Source organism: Hyla sarda, unplaced genomic scaffold (assembly GCF_029499605.1).
Source record: "Hyla sarda isolate aHylSar1 unplaced genomic scaffold, aHylSar1.hap1 scaffold_530, whole genome shotgun sequence".
NCBI lineage: Eukaryota > Metazoa > Chordata > Amphibia > Anura > Hylidae > Hyla > Hyla sarda.
Window position 1 is genome coordinate 72,283 of NW_026610541.1, and position 26,591 is coordinate 98,873.

The window sequence follows — 26,591 nt, forward strand, 5'->3', positions numbered from 1 at the left end:
CACTGTACAGTCAACAGGACACACACCTCAGCATTGTACAGTCAGCAGGACACACACCTCAGCACTGTACAGTCAGCAGGACACACGGCTCAGCACTGTACAGTCAGCAGGACACACCTCAGCACTGTACAGTCAGCAGGACACACCTCAGCACTGTACAGTCAGCAGGACACGCGGCTCAGCACTGTACAGTCAGCAGGACACACACCTCAGCACTGTACGGTCAGCAGGACACACGGCTCAGCACTGTACAGTCAGCAGGACACACACCTCAGCACTGTACAGTCAGCAGGACACGCGGCTCAGCACTGTACGATCAGCAGGACACACACCTCAGCACTGTACGGTCAGCAGGACACACACCTCAGCACTGTACAGTCAGCATGACATACACCTCAGCACTGTACAGTCAGCAGGACACACGGCTCAGCACTGTACAGTCAGCAGGACACACACCTCAGCACTGTACAGTCAGCAGGACACGCGGCTCAGCACTGTACAGTCAGCAGGACACACACCTCAGCACTGTACAGTCAGCAGGACACACACCTCAGCACTGTACAGTCAGCAGGACACACACCTCAGCACTGTACGGTCAGCAGGACACACACGGCCCAGCACTGTACAGTCAGCAGGACACACACCTCAGCATTGTACAGTCAGCAGGACACACACCTCAGCACTGTACATTCAGCAGGACACGCGGCTCAGCACTGTACGGTCAGCAGGACACACACGGCCCAGCACTGTACGGTCAGCAGGACACACACCTCAGCACTGTACAGTCAGCAGGACACGCGGCTCAGCACTGTACAGTCAGCAGGACACGCGGCTCAGCACTGTACAGTCAGCAGGACACACACCTCAGCACTGTACAGTCAGCAGGACACACACCTCAGCACTGTACAGTCAGCAGGACACACACCTCAGCACTGTACAGTCAGCAGGACACACACCTCAGCATTGTACGGTCAGCAGGACACGCGGCTCAGCACTGTACAGTCAGCAGGACACGCACCTCAGCATTGTACGGTCAGCAGGACACACACCTCAGCACTGTACAGTCAGCAGGACACGCGGCTCAGCACTGTACAGTCAGCAGGACACGCGGCTCAGCACTGTATGATCAGCCTCCTGTAGGCGCAGTCCTGGTTTCCGCTGACCTTGTATACTGATAATCATGGCCTCTCTCATCACTTTCGCCTGTCAACTGGAGGAGTGGAAGAGGCTGCAGCAGATTGATCAGGAGGAGGCGATGTGCTGCGCTAGACATTCTGCCGGCTGATGGACAAGTCTGCGGAGGTTGTATGAGGGTGTATTCACAAATAACACAGAACAAAATGAGGTAAAATACAAGTGCATATATATATATATATATATATATACACTCTTATTACTGGTGATCAGTGCTGTAGGGTGCCACAGGATGTACAGGGAGAACTACAACTCCCATCAAACCAAGACTGCATTCAGTGCACAATGGGAGTTGTAGAGGTTGGAGATCTCTGGCCTATGATATGTTCTATATGAAGTTCTGGGATTCTTGTAAATGATGCCGCCAGGCGCTGCGACCAGAGATGGCGCCATAGTCGCATCTGACCGCTCTCTTCTCCTCTCTCAGATGTGTGGTCAGCGGGTTGTGTGCTGGCAGAGCTCCTCCTCGGGCAGCCCATCTTCCCCGGGGACAGCGGTGTCGACCAGCTGGTGGAGATCATCAAGGTAAGATGGTGTCCTGCCCTGTATACTGTGACCTCACCTCCTCTTCTGTATCCTGTATACTGTGACCTCACCTCCTCTTCTGTATCCTGTATACTGTGACCTCACCTCCTCTTCTCTATCCTGTATACTGTGACCTCACCTCCTCTTCTGTATCCTGTATACTGTGACCTCACCTCCTCCTCTGTATCCTGTATACTGTGACCTCACCTCCTCCTCTGTATACAGTGACCTCACCTCCTCCTCTGTATCCTGTATACTGTGACCTCACCTCCTCTGTATCCTGTATACTGTGACCTCACCTCCTCTGTATACAGTGACCTCACCTCCTCTTCTATATCCTGTATACTGTGACCTCACCTCCTCCTCTGTATACAGTGACCTCACCTCCTCCTCTGTATCCTTTGACCTCACCTCCTCCTCTGTATCCTGTATACTGTGACCTCACCCCCTCCTCTGTATACTGTGACCTCACCTCCTCCTCTGTATACTGTGACCTCACCTCCTCCTCTGTATACTGTGACCTCACCTCCTCCTCTGTATCCTGTATACAGTGACCTCACCTCCTCCTCTGTATACTTTGACCTCACCTCCTCCCCTGTATCCTATATACTGTGACCTCACCTCCTCCTCTGTATCCTGTGACCTCCCCTCCTCCTCTGTATCCTGTGACCTCACCTCCTCCCCTGTATCCTATATACTGTGACCTCACCTCCTCCTCTGTATCCTGTGTCTTGTGACCTCATCTCCTCCTCTGTATCCTGTGACCTCCCCTCCTCCTCTGTATACTGTGACCTCACCTCCTCCTCTGTATCCTGTGACCTCACCTCCTCCTCTGTATCCTGTGACCTCACCTCCTCCTCTGTATACTGTGACCTCACCTCCTTCTTTGTATACTTTGACCTCACCTCCTCCTCTGTATCCTGTGACCTCACCTCCTTCTCTGTATACTGTGACCTCACCTCCTCCTCTGTATACTGTATACTGTGACCTCACCTCCTCCTCTTTATCCTGTATACTGTGACCTCACCTCCTCCTCTGTATCCTGTGTCTTGCGACCTCACCTCCTCCTCTGTGTATCCTGGGACCTCCCCTCCTCCTCTGTATACTGTGACCTCACCTCCTCCTCTGTATCCTGTGACCTCACCTCCTCTGTATCCTGTGACCTCACCTCCTCCTCTGTATACTGTGAACTCACCTCCTCCTCTGTATACTGTGACCTCACCTCCTTCTTTGTATACTTTGACCTCACCTCCTCCTCTGTATCCTGTGACCTCACCTCCTTCTCTGTATCCTGTGACCTCACCTCCTCCTCTGTATACTGTGACCTCACCTCCTTCTTTGTATACTTTGACCTCACCTCCTCCTCTGTATCCTGTGACCTCACCTCCTTCTCTGTATACTGTGACCTCACCTCCTCCTCTGTATACTGTATACTGTGACCTCACCTCCTTCTCTTTATCCTGTATACTGTGACCTCACCTCCTCCTCTGTATACTGTGACCTCACCTCCTCCTCTGTATACTGTGACCTTACCTCCTCCTCTGTATCCTGTATACTATGACCTTACCTCCTCTGTATCCTGTATACTGTGACCTCACCTCCTCCTCTGTATCCTGTATACGGTGACCTCACCTCCTCCTCTGTATACTTTGACCTCACCTCCTCCCCTGTATCCTATATACTGTGACCTCACCTCCTCCTCTGTATCCTGTGACCTCACCTCCTCCTCTGTATCCTGTGACCTCACCTCCTCCCCTGTATCCTATATACTGTGACCTCACCTCCTCCTCTGTATCCTGTGTTTTGTGACCTCACCTCCTCCTCTGTGTATCCTGTGACCTCCCCTCCTCCTCTGTATACTGTGACCTCACCTCCTCCTCTGTATCCTGTGACCTCACCTCCTCTGTATCCTGTGACCTCACCTCCTCCTCTGTATACTTTGACCTCACCTCCTCCTCTGTATCCTGTGGTGCATTGTCTCCTCTCTGGGGGGGGCTGCGGTGCATTGTCTCCTCTCTGGGGGGGGCTGCGGTGCATTGTCTCCTCTGGGGGGGTGCTGCGGTGCACTGTCTCCTCTCTGGTGGGAGGGGGCTGCTGTGCATTGTCTCCTCTCGGGGGGGGGGGGGGCTGCGGTGCATTGTCTCCTCTCGGGGGGGGGGGGGGGGGGGCTGCGGTACATTGTCTCCTCTCTGGGGGGGCTGCGGTGCATTGTCTCCTCTCTGGGGGGGCTGCGGTGCATTGTCTCCTCTCGGGGGGGCTGCGGTGCATTGTCTCCTCTCGGGGGGGGGCTGCGGTGCATTGTCTCCTCTCGGGGGGGGCTGCGGTGCATTGTCTCCTCTCGGGGGGGCTGCGGTGCATTGTCTCCTCTCGGGGGGGCTGCGGTGCATTGTCTCCTCTCGGGGGGGGGGGCTGCGGTGCATTGTCTCCTCTCGGGGGGGCTGCGGTGCATTGTCTCCTCTCGGGGGCGGTGCTGGGTGTATTCGGGCCTCGCTCCTTACAGTGTCGCCATCCAGAAGTGAATTTAGAGAAGATCTTACACTTGAGCGTCTTCCGTCGGAGCCACCGGGGGGGATCAGAACCGGCGCTGAATCGTTCCGCTACATATAGGTCCAGAATGTTCTTCTCTACCGACATTACATCACTTATCATCTGCCGGGAGACTCAAGGGGCCCCACAGGGTTAGTGTTCTGGGGACTGATAGTATAGTGTGATGTCTGGGCAGGGGGTGCAGGATTCTGGGACTTCTCCTTTGTTCTCGGTGGCCCCACAGGGTTAGTGTTCTGGGGACTGATAGTATAGTGTGATGTCTGGGCAGGGGGTGCAGGATTCTGGGACTTCTCCTTTGTTCTCGATGGCCCCACAGGGTTAGTGTTCTGGGGACTGATAGTATAGTGTGATGTCTGGGCAGGGGGTGCAGGATTCTGGGACTTCTCCTTTGTTCTCGGTGGCCCCACAGGGTTAGTGTTCTGGTGACTGATAGTATAGTGTGATGTCTGGGCAGGGGGTGCAGGATTCTGGGACTTCTCCTTTGTTCTCGGTGGCCCCACAGGGTTAGTGTTCTGGGGACTGATAGTATAGTGTGATGTCTGGGCAGGGGGTGCAGGATTCTGGGACTTCTCCTTTGTTCTCGGTGGCCCCACAGGGTTAGTGTTCTGGTGACTGATAGTATAGTGTGATGTCTGGGCAGGGGGTGCAGGATTCTGGGACTTCTCCTTTGTTCTCGGTGGCCCCACAGGGTTAGTGTTCTGGTGACTGAAAGTATAGTGTGATGTCTGGGCAGGGGGTGCAGGATTCTGGGACTTCTCCTTTGTTCTCGGTGGCCCCACAGGGTTAGTGTTCTGGGGACTGATAGTATAGTGTGATGTCTGGGCAGGGGGTGCAGGATTCTGGGACTTCTCCTTTGTTCTCGGTGGCCCCACAGGGTTAGTGTTCTGGTGACTGAAAGTATAGTGTGATGTCTGGGCAGGGGGTGCAGGATTCTGGGACTTCTCCTTTGTTCTCGGTGGCCCCACAGGGTTAGTGTTCTGGGGACTGATAGTATAGTGTGATGTCTGGGCAGGGGGTGCAGGATTCTGGGACTTCTCCTTTGTTCTCGGTGGCCCCACAGGGTTAGTGTTCTGGGGACTGATAGTATAGTGTGATGTCTGGGCAGGGGGTGCAGGATTCTGGTACTTCTCCTTTGTTCTCGGTGGCCCCACAGGGTTAGTGTTCTGGTGACTGATAGTATAGTGTGATGTCTGGGCAGGGGGTGCAGGATTCTGGGACTTCTCCTTTGTTCTCGGTGGCCCCACAGGGTTAGTGTTCTGGGGACTGATAGTATAGTGTGATGTCTGGGCAGGGGGTGCAGGATTCTGGGACTTCTCCTTTGCTCTTGGTGGCCCCACAGGGTTAGTGTTCTGGTGACTGATAGTATAGTGTGATGTCTGGGCAGGGGGTGCGGAATTCTGGGACTTCTCCTTTGTTCTCGGTGGCCCCACAGGGTTAGTGTTCTGGGGACTGATAGTATAGTGTGATGTCTGGGCAGGGGGTGCAGGATTCTGGGACTTCTCCTTTGTTCTCGGTGACTGGCGCAGACACACTTACCTGTCGTCTCCAATCCATTCCCCCCCATTGAGTCTGAGCCTCAGTCTGTGTCCCCCCGGAGACTGTCTGACCCACTTATCCTTAGACGCCCATCTCATTATAGCCCCCTCTCCTGGGTGACCTGTAGCCGAGGGGATTATTGGTTCACCCCTTTATATGACCGGGGGCACTGTTACCCCAGGTGTGCCCACCTTCAGGTCTCTTCATAGTCACCGCGTTGTGCTTTGTTGCAGGTCCTGGGCACCCCGACACGGGAGCAGATCAGAGAGATGAACCCCAACTACACAGAGTTCAAGTTCCCTCAGATAAAGGCGCACCCCTGGACTAAGGTAAGACCCTCCGGCGAGATGCCACCTGCCCATGTATACGCTGCCACCATCCTACCCCCTCCCCATGTACGCTCTGCAACCTACCTACCCCCTCCCTATGTAGCACTGCCACCTATCTACCCCCTCCCCATGTACGCACTGTCACCTATCTACCGCCTGCCTGTGTACGCACTGCCACCTATCTACCGCCTGCCTGTGTACGCACTGCCACCTATCTACCCCCTCCACATGTACGCACTGCCACCTATCTACCTCCCTCCCCATGTAGGCTCTGCCACCTATCTACCCCTTCCCCATGTACGTTCTGCCACCTATCTACCCCTTGCCCATGTACGTTCTGCCACCTATCTACCCCCTCCCCATGTACGCACTGCCACCTATCTACCCCTTACCCATGTACGCACTGCCACCTATCTACCCCTTACCCATGTATGCTCTGCCATCTGTCTACCCCCTCCCCATGTACGCTCTGCCATCTATCTACCCCCTCCCCATGTATGCTCTGCCATCTGTCTACCCCCTCCCCATGTACGCACTGCCACCTATCTACCCCCTCCCCATGTACGCTCTGCCACCTATCTACCCCCTCCCCACGTACGCACTGCCACCTATCTACCCCCTCCCCATGTACGCACTGCCACCTACTTACTCACTCCTCACGTACGCACTGCCACCTACCTATCCCCATCCCCATGTATATGCTGCTACCATCCTACCCCCTCCCCATGTATGCACTGCCACCTACCCCCTCCCCATGTACGCACTGCCACCTATCTACCTCCTCCCCATGTACGTTCTGCCACCGATCTACCCCCTCTCCATGTACACACTGCCACCTATCTACCCCCTCCCCATGTGCGCACTGCCACCTATCTACCCCCTCCCCATGTACACACTGCCACCTATCTACCCCCTCCCCATGTACGCACTGCCACCTACCCCCCTCCCTATGTACGCACTGCCACCTATCTACCCCCTCCCCATGTACGCTCTGCCACCTATCTACTCCCTCCCCTGTACGCACTGCCACCTATCTACCCCCTCCCCATGTACGCACTGCCACCTACCCCCCTCCCTATGTACGCACTGCCACCTATCTACCCCCTCCCCATGTACGCTCTGCCACCTATCTACTCCCTCCCCTGTACGCACTGCCACCTATCTACCCCCTCCCCATGTACGCTCTGCCACCTATCTACCCCCTCCCCATGTACGCACTGCCACCTACCCCCCTCCCTATGTACGCACTGCCACCTATCTACCCCCTCTCTATGTACGCACTGCCACCTACCCACCTCTCTATGTACGCACTGCCACCTATCTACCCCCTCCCCATGTACACTCTGCCACCTATCTACCCCCTCCCCTGTACGCACCGCCACCTATCTACCCCCTCCCCATGTACGCACTGCCACCTATCTGCCCCCTCCCCATGTACGCTCTACCACCTACCTATCCCCCCCCCCCCTCTCCTTGTACACACTGCCACCTATCTACACCCTCTTCAGGTGTGTACTGACATCTACCTACCCCTCTCCATGTACGCACTGCTACCTACCTACCCCCATGAATGCACTGCCATCCCCCTACCCTCCCATGTTAGAGCCGCCACCTACCGCTCCCCACATGTATAAGATGCCACCTACCTCTCTGACCTATGACCTCCTAATGTCTGGATGCTGGCACATCTCTGGGGGTCTTCTTAGGGCCTGATATATCTGCAGACCTCTGTATTAGGGACCTGTCCTGAACCTTATATTGTGGTCGGTGCTGTAGATCAGCGGTTCTTGTATATGGGGTCACCTAGACTGGACCCGCTGCATGAGCCATAATATCCAGAGACCCCCTGCTTTATATCTGGGGTACGTATGACCCTGCCCCCTCCTTCCATCTCATTGAATTATCCATCACATTGACCCCCGTCCCCCCATCTCATCCGCTCCATGACAAGGATTCACGAACCGCACACTCAGTCAGATCTATTTTTTTTTCTTTTTATTTTTAAAGGGTTATGTCTTTTTGCAGGTTTTCAGAGCTCGAACTCCCCCGGAGGCCATTGCATTGTGTAGCCGGCTGCTGGAATACACGCCAACCGCCCGCCTCACCCCACTGGATGCCTGCGCCCACTCCTTCTTTGATGAGCTGCGAGACCCCAACCCCAAGCTCCCCAATGGCCGTGAATTCCCTGCACTGTTTAACTTTACCACTCAAGGTAGATACCAAACGTGACCAGAAGACCTGACCCCTAATACAAGGAGCGCACCCCTCTATATACACAGCGCCCTGCTGGGGGGTCATTGTGTACATACATTACTGATCCTGAGTTATATCCTGTATTATACTCCAGAGCTGTACTCACTATTCTGCTGGTGAGGTCACTGTGTACATACATTACTTATCCTGTACTGATCCTGAGTTATATCCTGTATTATACTCCAGAGCTGTACTCACTATTCTGCTGGTGAGGTCACCGTATATACATTACATTACTTATCCTGTACTGATCCTGAGTTATATCCTGTATTATACTCCAGAGCTGTACTCACTATTCTGCTGGTGAGGTCACCGTATATACATTACATTACTTATCCTGTACTGATCCTGAGTAATATCCTGTATTCTACTCCAGAGCTGTACTCACTATTCTGCTGGTGAGGTCACTGTGTACATACATTACATTACTTATCCTGTACTGATCCTGAGTTATATCCTGTATTATACTCCAGAGCTGTACTCACTATTCTGCTGGTGAGGTCACCGTATATACATTACATTACTTATCCTGTACTGATCCTGAGTAATATCCTGTATTCTACTCCAGAGCTGTACTCACTATTCTGCTGGTGAGGTCACTGTGTACATACATTACATTACTTATCCTGTACTGATCCTGAGTTATATCCTGTATTATACTCCAGAGCTGTACTCACTATTCTGCTGGTGAGGTCACCGTATATACATTACATTACTTATCCTGTACTGATCCTGAGTAATATCCTGTATTATACTCCAGAGCTGTACTCACTATTCTGCTGGTGAGGTCACCGTATATACATTACATTACTTATCCTGTACTGATCCTGAGTTATATCCTGTATTATACCCCAGAGCTGTACTCACTATTCTGCTGGTGAGGTCACTGTGTACATACATTACATTACTTATCCTGTACTGATCCTGAGTTATATCCTGTATTATACTCCAGAGCTGTACTCACTATTCTGCTGGTGGGGTCACTGAGTACATACATTACATTACTTATCCTGTACTGATCCTGAGTTATATCCTGTATTATACTCCAGAGCTGTACTCACTATTCTGCTGGTGAGGTCACCGTATATACATTACATTACTTATCCTGTACTGAACCTGAGTAATATCCTGTATTATACTCCAGAGCTGTACTCACTATTCTGCTGGTGAGGTCACCGTATATACATTACATTACTTATCCTGTACTGATCCTGAGTTATATCCTGTATTATACCCCAGAGCTGTACTCACTATTCTGCTGGTGAGGTCACTGTGTACATACATTACATTACTTATCCTGTACTGATCCTGAGTTATATCCTGTATTATACTTCAGAGCTGTACTCACTATTCTGCTGGTGAGGTCACTGTGTACATACATTACATTACTTATCCTGTACTGATGCTGAGTTATATCCTGTATTATACCCCAGAGCTGTACTCACTATTCTGCTGGTGAGGTCACTGTGTACATACATTACATTACTTATCCTGTACTGATCCTGAGTTATATCCTGTATTATACTCCAGAGCTGTACTCACTATTCTGCTGGTGAGGTCACTGTGTACATACATTACATTACTTATCCTGTACTGATCCTGAGTTATATCCTGTATTATACCCCAGAGCTGTACTCACTATTCTGCTGGTGAGATCACTGTGTACATACATTACATTACTTATCCTGTACTGATCCTGAGTTATATCCTGTATTATCCTCCAGAGCTGTACTCACTGTTCTGCTGGTGAGGTCACTGTGTACATACATTACATTACTTATCCTGTACTGATCCTGAGTTATATCCTGTATTATACCCCAGAGCTGTACTCACTATTCTGCTGGTGAGGTCACTGTGTACATACCTTACATTACTTATCCTGTACTGATCCTGAGTTATATCCTGTATTATACTCCAGAGCTGTACTCACTATTCTGCTGGTGGGGTCACTGTGTACATACATTACATTACTTATCCTGTACTGATCCTGAGTTATATCCTGTATTATACTCCACAGCTGCACTCACTATTCTGCTGGTGGGGTCACTGTGTACATACATTACATTACTTATCCTGTACTGATCCTGAGTTATATCCTGTATTATACTCCAGAGCTGTACTCACTATTCTGCTGGTGGGGTCACTGTGTACATACATTACATTACTTATCCTGTACTGATCCTGAGTTATATCCTGTATTATACTCCACAGCTGCACTCACTATTCTGCTGGTGGGGTCACTGTGTACATACATTACATTACTTATCCTGTACTGATCCTGAGTTATATCCTGTATTATACTCCAGAGCTGTACTCACTATTCTGCTGGTGGGGTCACTGTGTACATACATTACATTACTTATCCTGTACTGATCCTGAGTTATATCCTGTATTATACTCCACAGCTGCACTCACTATTCTGCTGGTGAGGTCACTGTGTACATACATTATATTACTTATCCTGTACTGATCCTGAGTTATATCCTGTATTATACCCCAGAGCTGTACTCACTATTCTGCTGGTGGGGTCACTGTGTACATACATTACATTACTTATCCTGTACTGATCCTGAGTTATATCCTGTATTATACTCCAGAGCTGTACTCACTATTCTGCTGGTGAGGTCACCGTATATACATTACATTACTTATCCTGTACTGATCCTGAGTTATATCCTGTATTATACCCCAGAGCTGTACTCACTATTCTGCTGGTGAGGTCACTGTGTACATACATTACATTACTTATCCTGTACTGATCCTGAGTTATATCCTGTATTATACTCCAGAGCTGTACTCACTATTCTGCTGGTGAGGTCACTGTGTACATACATTACATTACTTATCCTGTACTGATGCTGAGTTATATCCTGTATTATACTCCAGAGCTGTACTCACTATTCTGCTGGTGAGGTCACCGTGTACATACATTACATTACTTATCCTGTACTGATCCTGAGTTATATCCTGTATTATACCCCAGAGCTGTACTCACTATTCTGCTGGTGAGGTCACTGTGTATATACATTACTTATCCTGTACTGATCCTGAGTTATATCCTGTATTATACTCCAGAGCTGTACTCACTATTCTGCTTGTGAGGTCACTGTGTACATACATTACATTACTTATCCTGTACTGATCCTGAGTTATATCTTGTATTATACCCCAAGGCTGTACTCACTATTCTGCTGGTGAGGTCACTGTGTACATACATTACATTACTTATCCTGTACTGATCCTGAGTTATATCCTGTATTATACCCCAGAGCTGTACTCACTATTCTGCTGGTGAGGTCACTGTGTACATACATTACATTACTTATCCTGTACTGATCCTGAGTTATATCCTGTATTATACTCCAGAGCTGTACTCACTATTCTGCTGGTGAGATCACTGTGTACATACATTACATTACTTATCCTGTACTGATCCTGAGTTATATCCTGTATTATCCTCCAGAGCTGTACTCACTGTTCTGCTGGTGAGGTCACTGTGTACATACATTACATTACTTATCCTGTACTGATCATGAGTTATATCCTGTATTATACCCCAGAGCTGTACTCGCTATTCTGCTGGTGAGGTCACTATGTACATACATTACATTACTTATCCTGTACTGATCCTGAGTTATATCCTGTATTATACTCCAGAGCTGTACTCACTATTCTGCTGGTGGGGTCACTGTGTACATACATTACATTACTTATCCTGTACTCATCCTGAGTTATATCCTGTATTATACTCCACAGCTGCACTCACTATTCTGCTGGTGGGGTCACTGTGTACATACATTACATTACTTATCCTGTACTGATCCTGAGTTATATCCTGTATTATACTCCAGAGCTGTACTCACTATTCTGCTGGTGGGGTCACTGTGTACATACATTACATTACTTATCCTGTACTGATCCTGAGTTATATCCTGTATTATACCCCAGAGCTGTACTCACTATTCTGCTGGTGAGATCACTGTGTACATACATTACATTACTGATCCTGTACTGATCCTGAGTTATATCCTGTATTATACCCCAGAGCTGTACTCACTATTCTGCTGGTGAGATCACTGTGTACATACATTACATTACTGATCCTGTACTGATCCTGAGTTATATCCTGTATTATACTCCAGAGCTGTACTCACTATTCTGCTGGTGAGGTCACTGTGTACATACATTACATTACTTATCCTGTACTGATCCTGAGTTATATCCTGTATTATACTCCAGAGCTGCGCTCACTATTCTGCTGGGGAGGTCACTGTGTACATACATTACATTACTGATCCTGTACTGATCCTGAGTTATATCCTGTATTATACTCCAGAGCTGTACTCACTATTCTGCTGGTGAGGTCACTGTGTACATACATTACATTACTTATCCTGTACTGATCCTGAGTTATATCTTGTATTATACCCCAGAGCTGTACTCACTATTCTGCTGGGGAGGTCACTGTGTACATACATTACATTACTTATCCTGTACTGATCCTGAGTTATATCCTGTATTATACTCCAGAGCTGCGCTCACTATTCGCCCTCTGTATCAGTTCTGACTCGTTTTTTCTTCTTTATTCACAGAACTGTCCAGTAACCCTTCCCTCTCTTCTATCCTAATCCCGGCACATGCTCGGAACCAAGCGTCTGTGTCCACCCCCACGAATGCCACAGCAACATCAGGTGAGATGCCCCCTACTGCCCGCCTTACTAATGAGCAGTGACCATCACATGGCGTCCTGTTCATACATATAGAATATCGGCCCTGGTGGTCGGGAGTAGTGAAGGGTTTTATGTCAAGATTACTGCTGGGGGTGAAGGGTAGGACCGAAAGTCTATAATCCTGGTAGTGTATGGCAGAGAAAGGGTCAATGTTTATCTCACTGGTCACTATATACAGTGTATCCAGAAAGTCTTCACTCCCAGTCACTATATACAATGTATCCAGAAAGTCTTCACCCCCGATCACTATATACAGTGTATCCAGAAAGTCTTCACCCCCCCCCCCCCGGCACTATATACAATGTATCCAGAAAGTCTTCACTCCCGGTCACTATATACAATGTATCCAGAAAGTCTTCACCCCCGGTCACTATATACAATGTATCCAGAAAGTCTTCACCCCCGGTCACTATATACAATGTATCCAGAAAGTCTTCACCTCCGATCACTATATACAATGTATCCAGAAAGTCTTCACCCCCAGTCACTATATACAATGTATCCAGAAAGTCTTCACACCCGGTCACTATATACAATGTATCCAGAAAGTCTTCACTCCCGGTCACTATATACAATGTATCCAGAAAGTCTTCACTCCCGTTCACTATATACAATGTATCCAGAAAGTCTTCACCCCCGGTCACTATATACAATGTATCCAGAAAGTCTTCCCCCCGGTCACTATATACAATGTATCCAGAAAGTCTTCCCCCCGGTCACTATATACAATGTATCCAGAAAGTCTTCCCCCCGGTCACTATATACAATGTATCCAGAAAGTCTTCACCCCCGGTCACTATATACAATGTATCCAGAAAGTCTTCACCCCCCGATCACTATATACAATGTATCCAGAAAGTCTTCACCCCCGGTCACTATATACAATGTATCCAGAAAGTCTTCACCCCCGGTCACTATATACAATGTATCCAGAAAGTCTTCACCCCCCGATCACTATATACAATGTATCCAGAAAGTCTTCACCCCCGGTCACTATATACAATGTATCCAGAAAGTCTTCACCCCCCGGTCACTATATACAATGTATCCAGAAAGTCTTCACCCCCCGGTCACTATATACAATGTATCCAGAAAGTCTTCACCCCCCAGTCACTATATACAATGTATCCAGAAAGTCTTCACCCCCGGTCACTATATACAATGTATCCAGAAAGTCTTCACCCCCCAGTCACTATATACCATGTATCCAGAAAGTCTTCACCCCCGATCACTATATACAATGTATCCAGAAAGTCTTCACCCCCGGTCACTATATACAATGTATCCAGAAAGTCTTCACCCCCGATCACTATATACAATGTATCCAGAAAGTCTTCACCCCCGGTCACTATATACAGTGTATCCAGAAAGTCTTCACCCCCGGTCACTATATACAGTGTATCCAGAAAGTCTTCATCCCCGGTCACTATATACAATGTATCCAGAAAGTCTTCCCCCCGGTCACTATATACAATGTATCCAGAAAGTCTTCCCCCCGGTCACTATATACAATGTATCCAGAAAGTCTTCACCCCCAGTCACTATATACAATGTATCCAGAAAGTCTTCACCCCCCGATCACTATATACAATGTATCCAGAAAGTCTTCACCCCCGGTCACTATATACAATGTATCCAGAAAGTCTTCACCCCCAGTCACTATATACAATGTATCCAGAAAGTCTTCACCCCCGGTCACTATATACAATGTATCCAGAAAGTCTTCACCCCCAGTCACTATATACCATGTATCCAGAAAGTCTTCACCCCCGATCACTATATACAATGTATCCAGAAAGTCTTCACCCCGGTCACTATATACAATGTATCCAGAAAATCTTCACCCCGATAACTATATACAATGTATCCAGAAAGTATTCACTCCCAGTCACTATATACAATGTATCCAGAAAGTCTTCACCCCCGGTCACTATATACAATGTATCCAGAAAATCTTCACCCCTGTCACTATATACAATGTATCCAGAAAGTCTTCACCCCGATAACTATATACAATGTATCCAGAAAGTATTCACTCCCAGTCACTATATACAATGTATCCAGAAAGTCTTCATCCCCGATCACTATATACAATGTAGCCAGAAAGTCTTCACCCCCGGTCACTATATACAATGTATCCAGAAAGGCTTCACCTCCGGTCACTATATACAATGTATCCAGAAAGTCTTCACCCCCGGTCACTATATACAATGTATCCAGAAAGTCTTCACCCCCGGTCACTATATACAATGTATCCAGAAAGTCTTCACTCCCAGTCACTATATACAATGTATCCAGAAAGTCTTCACCCCGGTCACTATATACAATGTATCCAGAAAGTCTTCACCCCCGATCACTATATACAATGTATCCAGAAAGTCTTCACCCCCTGTCACTATATACAATGTATCCAGAAAGTCTTCACCCCCGATCACTATATACAATGTATCCAGAAAGTCTTCACCCCCAGTCACTATATACAATGTATCCAGAAAGTCTTCACCCCCAGTCACTATATACAATGTATCCAGAAAGTCTTCACCCCCAGTCACTATATACAGTGTATACAGAAAGTCTTCACCCCCGTCACTATATACAATGTATCCAGAAAGTCTTCACCCCCGGTCACTATATACAATGTATCCAGAAAGTCTTCACTCCCAGTCACTATATACAATGTATCAAGAAAGTCTTCACTCCCGGTCACTATATACAATGTATCCAGAAAGTCTTCACCTCCGATCACTATATACAATGTATCCAGAAAGTCTTCACTCCCGTTCACTATATACAATGTATCCAGAAAGTCTTCACCTCTGGTCACTATATACAATGTATCCAGAAAGTCTTCACCCCCGGTCACTATATACAATGTATCCAGAAAGTCTTCACCCCCGGTCACTATATACAATGTATCCAGAAAGTCTTCACCCCCGGTCACTATATACAATGTATCCAGAAAGTCTTCACCTCCGATCACTATATACAATGTATCCAGAAAGTCTTCAGCCCCGATCACTATATACAATGTATCCAGAAAGTCTTCAGCCCCAGTCACTATATACAATGTATCCAGAAAGTCTTCACTCCCGGTCACTATATACAATGTATCCAGAAAGTCTTCACCTCCGATCACTATATACAATGTATCCAGAAAGTCTTCAGCCCCGATCACTATATACAATGTATCCAGAAAGTCTTCAGCCCCAGTCACTATATACAATGTATCCAGAAAGTCTTCACTCCCGGTCACTATATACAATGTATCCAGAAAGTATTCACCCCCCCATCACTATATATAATGTATCCAGAAAGTCTTCACCCCCCGTCACTATATACAACGTATCCAGAAAGTCTTCACCCCCGATCACTATATACAATGTATCCAGAAAGTCATTACCCCCAGTCACTATATACAATGTATCCAGAAAGTCTTCACCCCCCAGTCACTATATACAATGTATCTAGAAAGTCTTCACCTCCGATCACTATATACAATGTATCCAGAAAGTCTTCAGCCCCGATCACTATATACAATGTATCCAGAAAGTCTTCAGCCCCGGTCACTATATACAATGTATCCAGAAAGTCTTCACCCCCGGTCACTATATACAATGTATCCAGAAAGTCTTCACTCCCGGTCACTATATACAATGTATCCAGAAAGTCTTCACCCCCGATCACTATATACAATGTATCCAGAAAGTCTTCACCCCCGGTCACTATATACAATGTATCCAGAAAGTCTTCACCCCGGTCACTATATACAATGTATCCAGAAAGTCTTCACCCCCTGTCACTATATACAATGTATCCAAAAAAGTCTTCACCCCCGGTCACTATATATAATGTATCCAGAAAGTCTTCACCCCCCATCACTATATATAATGTATCCAGAAAGTCTTCACCCCCCCGTCACTATATACAATGTATCCAGAAAGTCTTCACCCCCCGTCACTATATACAATGTATCCAGAAAGTCTTCACTCCCGGTCACTATATATAATGTATCCAGAAAGTCTTCACCCCCCATCACTATATATAATGTATCCAGAAAGTCTTCACCCCCCCGTCACTATATACAATGTATCCAGAAAGTCTTCACCCCCCGTCACTATATACAATGTATCCAGAAAGTCATTACCCCCAGTCACTATATACAATGTATCCAGAAAGTCTTCACCCCCCAGTCACTATATACAATGTATCTAGAAAGTCTTCACCCCCGGTCACTATATACAATGTATCCAGAAAGTCTTCACCCCGATCACTATATACAATGTATCCAGAAAGTCTTCACCCCCAGTCACTATATACAGTGTATCCAGAAAGTCTTCACCCCCCAGTCACTATATACAATGTATCTAGAAAGTCTTCACCCCCGATCACTATATACAATGTATCCAGAAAGTCTTCACCCCCGGTCACTATATACAATGTATCCAGAAAGTCTTCACCCCCGGTCACTATATACAATGTATCCAGAAAGTCTTCACCCCCGGTCACTATATACAATGTATCCAGAAAGTCTTCACCCCCTGGTCACTATATACAATGTATCCAGAAAGTCTTCACCCCCGGTCACTATATACAATGTATCCAGAAAGTCTTCACCCCCGGTCACTATATACAATGTATCCAGAAAGTCTTCACCCCCCAGTCACTATATACAATGTATCCAGAAAGTCTTCACCCCCGGTCACTATATACAATGTATCCAGAAAGTCTTCACCCCCGGTCACTATATACAATGTATCCAGAAAGTCTTCACCCCCGGTCACTATATACAATGTATCCAGAAAGTCTTCACCCCCGGTCACTATATATAATGTATCCAGAAAGTCTTCACCCCCGGTCACTATATACAATGTATCCAGAAAGTCTTCACCCCCGGTCACTATATACAATGTATCCAGAAAGTCTTCACCCCCGGTCACTATATACAATGTATCCAGAAAGTCTTCACCCCCGGTCACTATATACAATGTATCCAGAAAGTCTTCACCCCCGGTCACTATATACAATGTATCCAGAAAGTCTTCACCCCCCCCGGTCACTATATACAATGTATCCAGAAAGTCTTCACTCCCGGTCACTATATACAATGTATACAGAAAGTCTTCACTCCCGGTCACTATATACAATGTATCCAGAAAGTCTTCACCCCCCGATCACTATATACAATGTATCCAGAAAGTCTGCACCTCCGGTCACTATATACAATGTATACAGAAAGTCTTCACCCCCGGTCACTATATACAATGTATCCAGAAAGTCTGCACCTCCGGTCACTATATACAATGTATCCAGAAAGTCTTCACCCCCCGGTCACTATATACAATGTATCCAGAAAGTCTTCACCCCCGGTCACTATATACAATGTATCCAGAAAGTCTTCATCCCCCCCCCCGGTCACTATATACAATGTATCCAGAAAGTCTTCACCCCCGGTCACTATATACAATGTATCCAGAAAGTCTTCACCTCCGGTCACTATATACAATGTATCCAGAAAGTCTTCACCCCCGGTCACTATATACAATGTATCCAGAAAGTCTTCACCCCCGGTCACTATATACAATGTATCCAGAAAGTCTTCACCCCCGGTCACTATATACAATGTATCCAGAAAGTCTTCACCCCCAGACACTATATACAATGTATCCAAAAAGTCTTCACCCCCCGTCACTATATACAATGTATCCAGAAAGTCTTCACCCCCAGTCACTATATACCATGTATCCAGAAAGTCTTCACCCCCCGTCACTATATACAATGTATCCAGAAAGTCTTCACCCCCAGTCACTATATACCATGTATCCAGAAAGTCTTCACTCCCGGTCACTATATACAATGTATCCAGAAAGTCTTCATCCCGATCACTATATACAATGTATCCAGAAAGTCTTCACCCCCGGTCACTATATACAATGTATCCAGAAAGTCTTCACCTCCGGTCACTATATACAATGTATCCAGAAAGTCTTCACCCCCGGTCACTATATACAATGTATCCAGAAAGTCTTCACCCCCGGTCACTATATACAATGTATCCAGAAAGTCTTCACCCCCGGTCACTATATACAATGTATCCAGAAAGTCTTCACCCCCAGACACTATATACAATGTATCCAAAAAGTCTTCACCCCCCGTCACTATATACAATGTATCCAGAAAGTCTTCACCCCCAGTCACTATATACCATGTATCCAGAAAGTCTTCACCCCCCGTCACTATATACAATGTATCCAGAAAGTCTTCACCCCCAGTCACTATATACCATGTATCCAGAAAGTCTTCATCCCGATCACTATATACAATGTATCCAGAAAGTCTTCACCCCCGGTCACTATATACAATGTATCCAGAAAGTCTTCACCCCCGGTCACTATATACAATGTATCCAGAAAGTCTTCACCCCCAGTCACTATATACCATGTATCCAGAAAGTCTTCACCCCCGGTCACTATATACAATGTATCCAGAAAGTCTTCACCTCCGGTCACTATATACAATGAATCCAGAAAGTATTCGCTTCTATATAAAAATCTTAATCCTTCCAGTACTTATCAGCTGCTGTATGCTCCTCAGGAAGTTGTGTAGTTCTTTCCAGTCTGACCACAGTGCTCTCTGCTGACATCTCTGTCCATTTTAGGAACTGTCCTGAGCAAGAGCAAATCCTCATAGAAAACCTCTCCTTCTCTGGACAGTTCCTGACATGGACAGAGGTGTCAGCATAGAGCACTGTGGTCATACTGGAAAGAACTACACAACTTCCTGTGGACATACAGCAGCTGTTAAGTACTGGAAGGATTAAGATTTTTGTATAGAAGCAAATCTTACAAATCTTTTTAACTTTCTGGCGCCAGTTGATTTAAAAAAAAAAGTTTTTCAGCAGAGTTTACCCCTTTAAGCTCTGCATCCCTGGGGGTCTAGGGCAGAGAAAGGGTTAATCTTAGCATCCTTGGGGGTCTAGGGCAGAGAAGGGCTTAGCTGTGATCCTGGGTGGTCTAGGGCAGTGACTATTTCACACTAGCTGTCCAGTAGGTCACCTGCCCCTCCTGGCATCGCAATTGTAGGATTCCCCTCCCCCAAGGATGTGATTTTTGGTGGTCTTATATTGATTTTTCTCCATTGTTCTCCTTTAGACTCAAATGCTGGGGACCGCGGGCCGACTAACAACGCAGCCTCCGCCTCTGCCTCCAACTCCACCTGAGCCAATACCGCAGCATGTACCGCGCACGGACGAGAAGGAAACGGGCAAAGTAGCAAGAGGGTGGGGAAAGAGAGGGGGATGGCGCTCACCCTGTGTCCCTGGACTCCTCCACCAAACACTGGCCACATTTATCAAGAAGAAGAAAATATATATATATATATATACATAAACTGTAAAGGAAGAGCGCCATCATGTGGATTTTAGTGGTTCAGTTTTTTATTATTATAATTATTATTGTTATTTAACCTTGTAAAATATCTATAAATACTGCAGGTTATTTTCTTCTTTTTTTTTTTTTTTTCTTAATTTTTTTTTTTTTTTTTTTGCGTGTAATTTTTTTGTTTTAATTATTTTTTTTTTAAATCGGGCTCCATAGGAGTTTTGTTGGTGAGAGGGGCGGGGTCCTCTTCCCCTCCCCCATCACTTGCCCAGTGGAGGACGGTTTGATGATTGGCCGCTGATGCATCCGTCGCCCACTGGCCCCTCATCAGTTCTTGTGGTTTTTACTTTTTTGTAAATGGTGCAGTCAGCGGGATCGGGGGCCGGCTCCTCCCATCATCACACCGGATTGAATCTGGGAGTGCCTTATTGTATGAGACCGCCCCCACGCTGCGCACCCTCCCTTCCCCCTTAGTTCTTTCCTCTGTAGGTTGCAGACGTCTCAGTTTCCATGTTTTTTTGTTTTTTTTCTATTGTAAATTTTGCCAAATTTGCTTGAGGGAGGAAAGAATGGAGAGGGGGGGGACACTCATGCATGTGGCTTTTTATTGGCTTCTGTAGTGACCTCATTGATTGGTTGGGTCAGATGCAAGGGAGGGGCTTCACTATGTAGGGACATTTTACCTCCACCCCTCCTGCTGCTTCCATGGGCATTAACTCTGCTGGACTAGTATTGCTCCCACGATTTCCACTCGGCAAGAGGACAATTGCCATTAACCTTTTCACTGCTGCTGCCAGGGTCGTCCCTTCTATGATAGATTTTTGCTCCTATTGTTCTGGGGTGTCCAGGTAGAGGAAAATTTGAGTTCCAGACCCTGTAGACATTGTCCATGAACCCGCCCCCCATCATTGAGTACATGGCCCTGTAGACATTGTCAATGAACCCACCACTCATCATTGAGTACACGGCCCTGTGGACATCGTCAATGAACCCGGCCCCCATCATTGAGTTCCTTGCCCTGTAGACATCGTCTATGTACCTAACCAGCCATCATTCAGTTCTCGCCCTCGTAGACATTGTCAGTGTACCCACCACCCATCATTGTGTTCCCTGCCCTTTGAACATTGTCAATCAATCCACCACCCATCATTGATTTCCAAGCCCCGTAAAAATCGTCAATATACCCACCATCCATCATTGACTTCTCAGCTTCATGCACATCGTCGATGTATGTACCACCCATCATTCAGTTCCCGCGCCCGTAGACATCGTCAATATACCCACCTCCCATCACTGACTTCTCAGCTTCATGCACATCGTCGATGTATGTACCACTCATCATTCAGTTCCTGCCTCCGTAGACATCGTCAATATACCCACCTCCCATCCCTGAGTTCTTAGCTTCATGCACAACGTCCATGTACCCATCATTCAGTTCCCGCCTCCGTAGACATCGTCAATATACCCACCTCCCATCACTGAGTTCTCAGCTTCATGCACATCGTTGATGTAACCACCACCCATCATTGATTTCCCAGCCCAGTAGACATCCTCGATGTACCCACCACCCGACGGTAGGGAAGCCCCTGCAGAAAAGCTCTTGGGTCTTCTTGGAGATTGATATCACAATGGTTCGCTTCTGGAGGCTGCCTCTGTGCATCCACAGATGATATGCCCGTTTATTGAATACATGCGCCCGGTGTTGGGTTTTTCCCGGATGATTCCTGTTACTCTTCATGGTAATTCATCCCGAGGTCTAAGGCACCAGACACCTCACAGAGGACATCAGTGGACATTGAATTGGTTCATAGTGCTGGTGCCATATACATCATATGGCCGAGATTTTACCCCTTAAGTGGTTTTCCAGGTGGCGCTCTGCCCGTTCCCTGTGGTTACGGTACATTTGCATATGGCGGAGCAGCTTCTCGTCTTATTTTTGTGAGATGTCTGGTTCTCGGCCCTCTGGGAGCGTTAGAGGCTCAATGTCTGGGTCCCTTAGTGGTGCAGAAAATGACCTCTCGGAACCCTTTATAGGGTGAATAACATTGTGGCTTATTCTCTACTCACAGCCGAAGCTGCAACAGATTAAAGGGGTACTCCAGGCCAAAACTTTTTTTTATATATCAACGGGCTCCGGAAAGTTAAACAGATTTGTAAATTACTTTGATTAAAAAATCTTAATCCTTCCAATAGTTATTAGCTTCTGTAGTTGAGTTGTTGTTTTCTGTCTAACTGCTCTCTGATGACTCACGTCCCGGGAGCTGTGCAGTTCCTATGGGGATTTTCTCCCATCATGCACAGCTCCCGGGACATGACATCATCATTGAGCAGTTAGACAGAAAACTTCAGAAGCTAATAACTATTGGAAGGATTAAGATTTTTTAATAGAAGTAATTTACAAATCGGTTTAACTTTCCGGAGCCAGCTGATATATGAAATAAAAGTTTTTGCCTGGAATACCCCTTTAATCTGGTTTCCTGGCTTGTTTATGGCGATACATTGTGGGGAGGGCAGTGTTCACACTGGGCCCAGAGTGGTGTCATAATGCAGTGCATTGTGGGATCTCGCCTCAGCCAGGAGTGGGGAGTGCAGCTTTGGATGTGATGGAGACATTATTTAACCAGTGAAATGCTGTGGAGCAGAGACCCCTGGCTTCTGTATGTGCTGAGCCACTCCCCTTTAAAGGGGTACTCCACTGGCCAGTGTTCCGAACATCGGCTACGCACCCACATGACATCAGGTCATGCCCCTTAATGCAAGTCTATGGGAGGAGGCATGACGGCCGTCACGTCGCCTCCCATAGACTTGCATTGAGGGTGTGGTCGGACTTCACCAGGGGGCATGGACGTTCCAAATGCTGGCCAGTGGAGTACCACTTTAAGCATGTGTAGTTCTGCTGAAGCTTCACCAAAAGAGATGCAGATCCTCCTTCCCCACCGGCCGTGAGAGGGTTAAGTAGCCATAGCATTCTTGTTTTCCTCTGGATCAGCCTCCCTCCGCACTTTTTTCGTACCATAGCGACATTTCACATATGCCATGTCCCTGATAAAAGCACAGTGCATGTATGGGATGACCAGAAGGTTCCACGTCACAGTCAGTGCGGGAGGGGGGAGGGGTGGGGATCGCGGCGTCTGCGCTCTGTGTATTTTTTACTTTTTTGTCACATGCAAAACAATCGCAATAATTTCAATATTTTCATTTTATTTTTTTTATTCTTAAGTCTTACCTGCGGCGGGGTAAAATGGGACTCGACCGTCTCCGTGCTTCAGAATGTCGCCTACAGCTGTGATTCCTTCTCTATAGATTATATATATATATATATATACATATATATTATTTTTTTTTCGCTTTGCCTGTAATATCGCATCAACGTGTGTTTTTCGGATGTACGACTCAGCGAACATCCTCGAAACAGCTGGGAAGAATCCATCACGATACGTGTAGAGGAAAAAAAAAAGACAAAAAAAATATATATAAAACAAACAAAAGCAAAAAAATACACAAAAAGTTTCCAGTGGGCAGCGGTGACTCCGCCTCCTGCGTTCACAGTCAGAGAACATTATTACTACTTGAATGCCTTCGTGACTCAAACAACAACCTGTATTTTGGGCCCCGGTGGCGGCGGCGGCGCGGTCACGGTCTATAGATATTTTTTTTTTATTTTGTCTGTTCTGACGCCTCGTGTCCTGTCGCCGCCTCTTTAGCCCCTCCCCCTCCCTCCCCTCTTTGTAAATACATTTTGTTCTGTGTGACACAATTCCAGAAATAGTTACCTGGTATCTGTAATTTGCATTAAATAAAAAAAAAAGTAGGTTTAGTCTGGAAACGAAATAATAAAAAAAAAAAATCTAATCTAAAGAAAAATGGAGGAAAAAAAGTGAAATGCTCGCAGTGCGTGTCTGCGTGTATTGGGCGTGTTTAAGGTGTGTCAGAGGTCTGTGGATGTAAGAGGGCAGTAGAAAGCACAAAAAACTCCTCCAAACTCCTCCTCTGTCCCCTTCTCCTCATTCACCCTCCAAACTCCTCCTCATTCACTCTCCAAACTCCTCCTCTGTCCCTTCCTCCTCATTCACCCTCCAAACTCCTACTCTGTCCCCTTCTCCTCATTCACTCTCCAAACTCCTCCTCTGTCCCCTTCTCATTCACCCTCCAAACTCCTCCTCTGTCCCCTCCTCCTCATTCACCTTCCAAACTCCTCCTCTGTCCCCTTCTCCTCATTCACCCTACAAACTCCTCTGTCCCCTCCTCCTTATTCACCCTCCAAACTCCTACTCTGTCCCCTCCTCCTCATTCACCCTCCAAACTCCTCCTCTGTCCCCTCCTCCTCATTCACCCTCCAAACTCCTCCTCATTCACCTTCCAAACTCCTCCTCTGTCCCCTTCTCCTCATTCACCTTCCAAACTCCTCCTCTGTCCCCTTCTCCTCATTCACCCTCCAAACTCCTATTCTGTCCCTTCCTCCTCATTCACCCTCCAAACTCCTACTCTGTCCCCTCCTCCTCATTCACCCTCCAAACTCCTCCTCTGTCCCCTTCTCCAAACTTCTCCTCTGTCCCCTTCTCCTCATTCACCCTCCAAACTTCTCCTCTGTCCCCTTCTCCTCATTCACCCTCCAAACTCCTCCTCTGTCCCCTTCTCCTCATTCACTCTCCAAACTCCTCCTCTGTCCCCTTCTCATTCACCCTCCAAACTCCTCCTCTGTCCCCTCCTCCTCATTCACCCTCCAAACTCCTCCTCATTCACCTTCCAAACTCCTCCTCTGTTCCCTTCTCCTCATTCACCCTACAAACTCCTCCTCTGTCCCCTCCTCATTCACCCTCCAAACTCCTATTCTGTCCCCTCCTCCTCATTCACCCTCCAAACTCCTCCTCTGTCCAATCCTCCTCCCTCCATACTCCTTTATCTTCCTTCAGACCTCTCTGTCTTCCTCTTCCTTCATTTTCCTCTGTCCTCCTCCAGAGTCCTCTGTCCTCCTCTTCCTTCATTTTCCTCTGTCCTCCTCCAGAGTCCTCTTTCCTCCTCTTTCTCCCTCCAGACTCCTTTTCTTCTCCTCGCACTCCTCCCTTCTTTTTCCCCTCCTGCTTTGGATGTAACTGGGGGATGGAAACAAGATGTAGATTGGGGAAAGGGTGCATAAGTGTGAGATATAACCTGGAATGGAATAACGCATGGAGTTGGTGGATGAATTGGCGCACATTCCTGAGTTTGGAGGACGGAGTTTGATTTCTACATGTGAATGGGGCGGTGACTGCTCAGTGTAACTTCCGAGGCCTTTCAAGTGATGAGGACCTGGAGCGTGAGTGGCAGGAGAGACAGGATCTGTGCCCCCCCCCGACCCTGTCCTGCTCCACTACAGGAAGACGACCACGGATAATCATGAGGAAGTGTCCTAAGAGTCGCCGTGAATAGGTGAGAGGTGGAGACGGAGCCTCGGCCGCTCCCTTCTCTTTATTGGCGGGGGCCCCAAGGGGTGCTATGAAGAAGAACTGGAAACATGAGACTGATGTGGAGTGTTTGGGGGCTGTGAGGGTGAGGGGTCAGGACCCGGCTCGAGCTATGGGGGGGGGAGGGGATATGTAAAAAGTCACAGAAGAACCATAAAGAGTGCCGCACCAAAGAGGAACTGTACAGTCCGCCGCAAAGAGGGGGAACCAAACAGTGTAGCACCAAAGGGGAACCATAGAGAGTGCCGCACCGAAGGGGAAACGTACAGAGTGCCACACCAAAGGGGAACCGTACAGACCGCCGCAACAGGGAGGAACCGTACAGACCGCCGCAACAGGGAGGAACCGTACAGACCGCCGCAACAGGGAGAAACTGTACAGAGCACCGCAACGAAGGGGAACCGTACAGACCGCTGCAAAGAGGGGGAACCATAAAGAGTGCCTCACCAAAGAGGAACTGTACAGTCCACCGCAAAGAGGGGGAACCAAACAGTGTAGCACCAAAGGGGAACCATAGAGAGTGCCGCACCGAAGGGGAAACGTACAGAGTGCCACACCAAAGGGGAACCGTACAGACCGCCGCAACAGGAAGGAACCGTACAGAGCGGCACACCAAAGAGGAACCGTACAGAGCGCCACACCAAAGGGGAACCGTAC

At 47.6% G+C, this 26,591-nt stretch overlaps 1 protein-coding gene across 1 annotated transcript in view; it reads left to right on the forward strand.

Moving 5' to 3' along the window:
- The window catches only part of GSK3B (glycogen synthase kinase 3 beta), a 65,469-nt gene extending 41,166 nt beyond the window's left edge, over positions 1 to 24,303 (forward strand). Inside the window, exons 5-9 of the mRNA XM_056554019.1 lie at positions 1,622 to 1,719; positions 6,036 to 6,131; positions 8,157 to 8,343; positions 12,977 to 13,075; positions 20,263 to 24,303. Of these exons, the coding sequence (XP_056409994.1) occupies positions 1,622 to 1,719; positions 6,036 to 6,131; positions 8,157 to 8,343; positions 12,977 to 13,075; positions 20,263 to 20,330 (548 nt within the window). The 3' untranslated portion in view covers positions 20,331 to 24,303. The remainder of the gene's footprint in view (positions 1 to 1,621; positions 1,720 to 6,035; positions 6,132 to 8,156; positions 8,344 to 12,976; positions 13,076 to 20,262) is intronic.
- Positions 24,304 to 26,591: the final 2,288 nt, after the last annotated feature.